At 39.5% G+C, this 9,274-nt stretch overlaps 1 protein-coding gene across 1 annotated transcript; it reads left to right on the forward strand.

Annotated features, from left to right (window-relative positions):
• Nucleotides 1-4,800: 4,800 nt before the first annotated feature.
• Nucleotides 4,801-5,745, forward strand: LOC309563813 (olfactory receptor 1J21-like; the record flags this gene model as incomplete). The annotated part of the gene is made up of 1 exon (XM_082268435.1): nucleotides 4,801-5,745. One exon carries the CDS (start codon nucleotides 4,801-4,803, stop codon nucleotides 5,743-5,745), a length of 945 nt encoding a protein of 314 aa, XP_082124561.1.
• Nucleotides 5,746-9,274: the final 3,529 nt, after the last annotated feature.

Here is a 9,274-nt window from a genome sequence, read left to right on the forward strand (position 1 = left end):
TTGCACTTACAAGAAAGTAAAATTCATATCGACCTTAATACATGAAAGCCGCCAGTCCTACCGCTAACTTCCGTCTTGTGTGCCTAAGCACACAGCGGTGTGGTGAAGGTTTCTTTTTGGGTTCTCTGCAAGGATACACCTTTTCAGCCAACTTCCTTTTGGGACTGCATGTCTGGACTTTCTTTTCATTCATTGATCAAGATGATGTATTGATTCATGTTCACTCATGGACCTTAGCGCTGCTAGTGTGTGAAGGAGTCTATGAGCCTGTTGGCTGTTTGGATCTTTTATGCACCTCATTGATATACGTATATATATATATATATATATATATATATATATATATATATATATATATATATATATATATATATATATATACAGTTGTTTTGGGCTGCTCATTCACAAGAATTACGTATATACAGTATATATATATATATATATATATATATATATTGTGACAGGAAGTCAGGTAAATCTGTGGATGTAGTCACAGACAGGAGATACAATTCCACCTGGTTTAGAAAATTCACCAATTATTATAGGGTGTCAGCAGGACGGCTTAAGGAAGTTGAAAGGCCTTCAGCTGTTCAGAATGAGGAAGTTAAGGCCTCTATAATTTGTCCAAAGGAAGTCTAGGGATGGCTGCCTCCTGACGCCGTGTGGGCTGGGGAGAGGAGGATTGCTGCCTCCTGACGCCATGTGGGTAGCGGAGGACAATCAGATGGGTGCCCCCTGAAGCTGTGTGAGCATAGGAGGGGAAGACCTCCTGAAGCGATGTGCGCTGAGGAGGGTAACAAGTGTGAAGACTACTCAAGGATCGTTTCTATGTGAAAAGAAACCAATGGACATTTCCTGTGTGAAGGGGAAATTAATAAAGACTGAAGACTACTCAAGGTGAGGTCTTGGACTATTTCTATGTGGAAAGAAATAAATGCACTGTTTGCTATGTGAAGAGACAAGCAAAGGAATGGTTGCTATGTGCAGAGACAAACAAAGGAATGTGTTCTATGTGAAGAGAAAAGGGACATGTTAAATGGCCATTTGTTGTGTGAAGAGAACAAACATGGACTATTGAGTGTCTGCTGTAGGATCAGCAAAGTTTGCCCAACAGTAGGTTGGAGACAGACTTCATTAGATAGGTTCCTGTATGTGAGAAGGTAGCCGCCCACAGTGGCAAGGATTTATTTTGTGTTTTATTTTATTTTTTATGTTTTTGACGCTTGCAGTCTGGTGAAGAAAATTGCATGAATAAACCAAACTGTTTGCAACCACTTCTCGGCTATCTCCCTGTGTAAACGCACCCCCCAAAGGGGTCATCCACGCCCGCCACCGAGCTAATCTCCCACAATATATATATATATATATATATATATATATATATACGTATATGTATATACTGTATGTATATATATATATTTACATAAAAAGTACAGTAAAACTGCAGGAAAGGGCACTAGGGGGCAAACTAATGTGATTTTTTTTAGTTTTGAATAGTATCAGTGTGTTTGGTGCGTTTTTACATTTGAATTTGCCGCCGGTTCCACCCCCCTGCGAACGTCACGTCGCAGGAGATGGAAGCCGGGGCACGGAGAGGATCAGGAGGAAGATACGCCGCGAGACACCGCCGAGACACATCGCTGGATCCCGGTGACAAGGTAAGTAACCTCTTTTACAGGATCCAGCGATGCTTCTGGCGGTACCCCGAGTGTGGCTCGGGGTTACCGCTTTTGGCTCTGAAATGTAACCCCGAGCCACGCTCGGGAATACCGCTAAGAAGGTTAAACATTCCTTTTTAATAGATGTTTGGCGTTCCATTTTCTATTTTTACCTTCTTTGAAAATGGTAAGTGACAATATAGTATAAAAAAAAGCAAAATCAAGACATGGTATATTTTGTTTTTCTATAACACATCTCTGCATTCTGCTTTATATTGTACATACACCATCTGAGCCCCTAGATTTCCCCCTAAACCACAACTTTTGTGTATGTGGACTTCAAGACAGCATGGAAGGAGGATAGTCATGTTTACAAGTTCAAGGCATGGAAGGCCAACAATGGAAAATGTTGAAAAGCTGTTTCCAAATAAACGTTTATCACCTGTGATTAATAATGTCTAACAAACACTTACAAGAAATATTAAAAATAAATAATATTTGAATCCATACCAGATTGTCACCAGTTCTGTTACGTAGATCAGTCGTGGTTGGAATTTTTATGACATAGCACTTTTGTATTATTAAAACATTGCACAATGAAAGAATCAGTCCCAGCCAACAGTGAACATTTTAACCACTTTAGCCCCGGAGCATTTTCCTGCTTAACGTCCAGGCCACTTTTTTAAACTTGGCACTACCCGACTTTAACTGACAATTGCGCGGTCATGCAACCCTGTACCCAAACAAAATTTACGTCCTTTTTTTCCCACAAACAGAGCTTTCTTTTGGTGGTATTTGATCACCTCTGCGCTTTTCATTTTTTTGGATATTAATAGAAAAGCAGCGAAAATTTTGCGAAAAAATTGACATTTTCTTCTTTGACAGTTAAAAAATATCCAATATATTCAAATGTTGTCATATATTTAGGCCAAAATGTATTTAGCTACATGTCTTTGACAAAAAAATTCTCAATGAGTGGATTTTTAACCACTTTAAGACCGGTAGATTTTACCCCCTTCCTGACCAGGCTATATTTTGCAATTTGGCACTGCGTTATTTTATGGGACAATTGCGCGGTCGTGCGACGCTGAACCCAAATTACATTTATGTCCTATTTTCCCCCCACAAATAGAGCTTTCTTTTGGTGGTATTTGATCACCTGTGCGATTTTTAATTTTTGAAAAAAAAGAGCAACAATTTTGAAAAAAAAAAAAAAACAATATTTTTCACATTCTGATATATAACATTCTCCCCCCCGCCCCCCCCCCCCGAAAAAAAAATTACAAATCAATTTTTTTTTAACATTTTAGGCCAATTTGTTTTCTGCTGCATATTTTTGGTAAAAAAAAATCACAATAAGCGTATTTTGATTGGTTTACGCAAAAGTTAGCACGTTTACTAACTACGGGAAAGATTTGTCATTTTTATTGTTTATTTATCTTTTTCACTAGTAATGGCGGCGGTCTGAGATTTTTTTGTGGGACTGCGACATTGTGGCGGACAGATCGGACCCTTAACTGACATTTTTGACACTTTTGGGGTACCAGTGATATTACTACAGTAATCAGTGCTATAAATATGCACTGTTACTGTAATAATGACACTGGCAGGGAAGGGGTTAACACTGTTGGTGATCAAGGGGTTAAATGTGTGCCTCATGCTTACTGACATGTGTGGGGGGAGGGGGTCCTGTGACACAGACACAGATCGCAGGTTCAGCTATGCTGAATCCTGTGATCTCCTCCTGTCTGTCACAGAGGAGATCCGCCTGCTTTGTTTACACAAGCAGGCGGATTTCCTCAGTCTTTCCCTGATCGGGGAAGAGCGGCGGTGATCATCACCTCTCCTCCCCTGGCCCGACTCCTGCTGTGTCTAAATACAGCGGGAACGCGCCACCGAGAGAGGGAGGTCTACATCGCTGGACCCAGCCGAGCCGCTCTGCTGTAGTAGCAGCAACGTGAGCAGTCGGCAAGTGGTTAAAAGAGGAAACTGAAGTGAAGTTAGGTATGGACTGTATGTTAATTGTATTATTTGAGGTTGATTTACAAAAGGCAAATAGGTTGTTCGCTTTGCAAGGGAATTTTTCCTTAGCTTAGTGATTGAGGTGAAGCTCTGTTGACTTCCACTGCGTGACAGGAAGAATACTGTTTTATTTTTTTCCTTGTACATGATTGGTTATTTTTTTTTGAAAAGTGAATTTACAGAAAACTGTAAATAAATGATGCAGCCCTGTGGACAGAGAGGATCTCTCGCCTGCTGCCAGAGGGACGTAGGGGAACAGAACAAGGGGCAGAAGTGGTGCATGCTCCTAAATACGAGTGTAACATGCAACATGTTCAGAAAGGTGAACTTAGCCTTTAATATTGCTTTCCACAACGATGTAATTTACATATGGATTAAAAATTACTTCTAAATGTAGTCATAATTACATGTGAACACATTCTAACTGGTGACGTTTGAATGAATATGTTACACAAATATATTAATAATAGTGTTATTATTAATATTAATAATAATACTAATAATATTAATATATTTTTTAGTTTTGGTGTTTTTTTGGGGATAGTATGATAAGATTAATTGTTCAATCTACTTATTTAATTTGTACAGTATATTTCATTAAATAACAATTGAAACCTCAATTGAAGTCTCATGGTTGCTTTGGCAATTTATAATTCTGTACTGCTGTGTGTTATGATTTATAATTGATTTTCACTTGGAAATGCTTAAAGAGGTAGTATACTCTGCTTTTTAAGTTTTACCTACAGGTAAGCCTATAATAAGGCTTACCTGTAGGTAAAATGAATACAGTATATTACAACATATGACATTTGCTTCTAACAGGGCAGTTTCTTACATATTTACTTGACCTTTTTTGTGATTTATTTTTTCTTTTCACTTGTTGATCATTTTCACGTGACATTTTTGGCATTGCATCCTATAAAATCAGCACTTACTTTGTTTTCTGTTGCTTTAGAGTCTTGCCTTTCATCTTCTTTAAACCAATTCACGAAAAAGCTTTGGCCATACTTCTCTAAATTGTTAGTATGTAAATGGCAAGTATATTTTATATAAATAATCTTTTTCATATTAGTTACTTTTTAAAAGCCACAACTATATATATTTTTTCCATTCAAGTAAGATGGAAGAATGCCGTAACAGTACAGAAAATATGTTCTACATTTCAGCATTTTCCATCTCTGAAACTGGACAATGTCTCCTTTTCACTGCAGTTCTATTGATGTATCTGATAACCGTCCTTGGAAACATGACCATTGCTCTGTTGGTGTGTTTGGTTCCCCAGCTCCATACTCCAATGTATTTCTTCTTGAGTAATCTTGCTATTAGTGATGTTATATATGTTTCAGTTACTCTTCCAAAACTGCTCTCCATCCTCCTAACACAGGACCATTCGATGTCCTTCTCTGCCTGTATGACTCAGGTATACTTCTTCTCATTGTCAGCTGCTTCTGATGTATTTGTACTGACCTCCATGTCCTATGACCGATATATGGCAATCTGTAAACCGTTCAAATATTCCTTATTAATGAGTAAAGATGTATGCCTTGCATTGGCTCTATGTCCTTGGCTCATATCATTGACTAATGCAACAGTCAATGTTTTAGCCACATCTCTGTTATCCTTCTGTCTCACACAAAATGTTGACCATTTCTTTTGTGATCAGAAAGCACTGTATGCAATAACCTCTAGTGATGCTACAAGCAGAAACATACTTATGTTAAGTCAGGATGCATTTCTAGTATCTTTCCCTTTTTTCCTTATTATGACGTCCTACGTATTCATCATCTCCACCATACTAAAAATTAAATCCTCAGAGGGACGACTAAAAGCTTATTCCAGTTGCACCTCTCACCTCACCACAGTAATATTATTCTATGCTCCAATCATTATATTGTACGGCAAACCAGATTCTGAAGGTTCTAAGGAACTGGACAAGTTGCTGACTTTGCTTTATACGGCTGTGGTTCCAATGCTCAACCCATTTGTCTACTCTTTGAGGAACAAAGATTTTTTGAAGGCTATAAAAAATATAAAAAGGAAATGGAACATGGTTTACATTAAATAATTATTTGTCAGATCCTGTAACGATTTTATTGTATGAGAGCCCTGTGCACACTGGGCCAGATTATTTTAATATGGATACAGCGCGGTGTATGAAACTCTCTTCAGGGAATTTGTTTCATGATTTCCATCATGTGGTTCTGCAGCAACTGTCGGCCATACATTTTGCCCGTCAACCACTTAGTCCACTTTAGCCCAAAAGATTCAGAATCTGTCATATCCATTTATATTCAAGAGCAGAAAATGAAATTAAACATAGAAATACAGAAAGGAGTAGATGTATATTAGGAGCTGCGCCAGACATATATTAAACAATCTATCACAGTAATACAGTCCAACCATGAACAATCTAATGGAGTAGAACTGCAGGTAGAGAGAAAGGACCCGATCCAATCAGCCAATCACCAGTGAGTAGTGAGAGAGATGAGTTTCACCCTGTGCTGACACCCATAGCCTCTCACCGGAACTTTTGACCCTCCTGTCACAGAGTGGTCAAACAGGCATAAGAGCAAACAGCGCTCGGCATAAATGATGGCTCCTAGTCACATTCCTCACATTCCTCAGCAGGGAGAGAGAACTTCACAATTCCCAATGTACAATGCCTTCACAGGACCCCACAGAAGTGTCTTTCACATGCAGGCTCAGAAAAAAGACAGAGGGGCAACCAATCGTGAAGTACATCAAGGCACATAAATGTATTAAAAAGTAATGCACTAACATCATATAACAGCATCAATGGATAAAACCGCGGTATGTAGCGTGCTCAGCTCCGATACGTCCGCCTTACGCGTATCGTCAAACATCTATGACATCTTCAGAGACAGAAAGGAGTGCCAGAACAAAATTGAGTAAAAGAGTCCAAGACAGTTGTAATTGTAGATAAAAAAGTCATATAAAAACATCCAATCCATTTTTGGGGGCAACGCCACTTCCCCTTCATCAGGGCTCAACACAGGATAAGACTTGGATAGACTCAGAGAAACCAGTGACTTCAAAGATCTAAATTAGAACTGGTATTGAACTCTCCACGTGGAGAAAGAAATTGACAGCAGTTGCTGAGCAGCAATGGAGGCCTCTGTTGATGCTCAGCAACTGCTGTCAGGTTCTTCCTCTATGAGGAGAGTTCAGTACTGGTACTAATATAGATCTGTGAAGTAACTAGTTTCTCTGTGTCCATCCAAGTCTTGTCTTGTGTTGAGTCCTGATGAAGGGGGAGTGGTGTTGCCCCCTGAAACATGTTGGTATGTTTTTTTTTTATAACAATGTAATCAAAAACAATTATATTGGACTCTTTAATTTGATTTTGGTCTGGCACTTGTTGGGTGCCCATTAATGGAAGCCTTTGTGGGTGGAAGCCACCTCACTAGAGCTATTGAGCTTGTTTTCCTTTATCTGACTGCACTTGCAAGTCTAAAAGTTCCCAGTGCCTCTGAGTATGCGGTACTGAAATTGAACAAACCAGGTAATGTTTTTCTGCTTGTCCAGAGCCCCTGACTCTGTGCCATTAGGCTCCAATTTCCTGTTCTTGGCCATCACAAGTGGAGCCTGGTGTGCCCTTATGCTGCTATAGCCTGATCTTTTCAATTATCCGTGTGTTGTAGACACTGTAGTGTGTATAAACCAAGGAAATATGCATTTTTTGTAGGCAACAAACAACACATCTGGCACCAACAAGTATTACACAGTCAAAGTTGCTTCATTTACACATGTGTGGGAAAGTGTAACAGTCATTTTATTTATCAAACATTAAGTTTTGATTACGCAGATATATTGGATGTATATTTTGTTATCAGAAGTCATATTGTGTAACATCTGTACTTCTTGTGTTAACCACTTTACCACCGGAGGATTTTGCTGTCTTACGTCTGGGCCACTTTTTGCGATTCGGCACTGTGCAACTTTAACTGACAATTGCGTGGTCATGCAACACCGTACCCAAACGAAATTTACTTCCTTTTTTTTCCCATAAATAGCGCTTTCTTTTGGTGGTATTTGATCACCTGTGAGATTTTTACTTTTTGCGCTATAAACAAAAAAAAAGTGTTTATTTTGAAAAAAATAACAATATTTTTAACATTTTTTTATATGAAATTCCCCAAAAAAATGTAAAAATCAAAAATTTTTTTAAATTTTTGGCCAATTTGTTTTCTGCTACCTATGTTTGGTAAAAAAAATCACACTAAGTGTATTTTGATTGCTTTGCGCAAAAGTTATTGCGTTTACTAACTAAGGGAAAGATTTTTGTCATTTTTGGTGTTTTTTTTTTTAACGAGTAATGGCGGCGATCTGCGACATTGCGGCGGACAGATCGGACCCTTGACTGACATTTTTGACACTTTTGGGGGTACCAGTGACATTACTACAGTAATCAGTGCTATACATATGCACTGTTACTGTAAAAATTACACTGGCAGGGAAGGGGTAAATTTTATTGGAGAGGGATGGGTTAATGTATGCCTGGTGCTTACTGACATGTGTGGGGGGAGGTGACTGAGTGAGTCAGGGATAGATCGCATGTTCAGCTATGCTGAACACTGCAATCTGTCACTCCCTGTCACTTAGGAGATCCGCCCGCTCTGTTTACACAGGCGGGCGGATCTCCAAACTAGATTCCCCGACGATCGTGACTGAAAACAGTGGGAGCGCGCCTCCGGCTCCGCAAGTAGGATATAGGATATCTGAAGATTTAAGTCTGGTTGTTCTACTGTGTTCCTGGGGACCGGATCGTCCCAAATGCCACTGGAGATGGTCGGCTGGCTCTCCTGTATGCTGCTTCCACGTTAGGCTGGCTTGAAACACAGAAGTGACATCAATGGTATGGGACGGGGAGTCTAGAACACTCAGTGAGACAGGAAAGGCTACGCACTCAGAGCTGAGGGCTCCTTCTGAAGGCCTCCGAGCATACAGGATAGCCAGCTGACCATCTCCAGTGGCGTTTGGGGTGATCTGGTCCCCAGGAACACAGTTAAACAGCCAGACCTTTAAATCTTCAGATGTGCCTATGAAGTTTACACTCTTGTAAGTGTTTTTAACCACCTGTAATAAATGTACCTTTTTTAAGGTTTTTTGGTAACACCAGAGAAGGGAAGGCCTAGTAGATAGTGGATGGGGTCTAATGGAAATTACATATTAAACAATTGTTTGAGTAGTAACATGACATCATTCCAAAAGGGTTTTCAAGTGCGTACATTGCCAAAAAATGTGATAAAGCAAGCCTAGCTCAAGTCCACAATGCCAACATACAGCTGAGAGTGATGGGGTCTTGGCGATGTAGCAAATCTGGACAGTATCAGTATTTTCAATGTTGTCTCTCTTTGCACCACACATCTGGAAGATTTAAAGACAGACCTCCAAATCCTGTCCCAAAGATGTCCTTTGAGAATAGACCTCTGAAGGGTAGGTACCCACTTCCGCATGCAATGGTGTGTTTCTTCCATAAGAGGAGCAATCTCATGAAGAATCTTATATAGGGAAGAGATTAAATGTAATTAGTATGGGCCTTGGGCACAAATATACTCAAAGGTAGTGGGTCT

The sequence above is a fragment of the Pelophylax lessonae genome, assembly GCF_965119305.1.
Source record: "Pelophylax lessonae genome assembly, chromosome: 9".
Taxonomy (NCBI): Eukaryota; Metazoa; Chordata; class Amphibia; order Anura; family Ranidae; genus Pelophylax; species Pelophylax lessonae.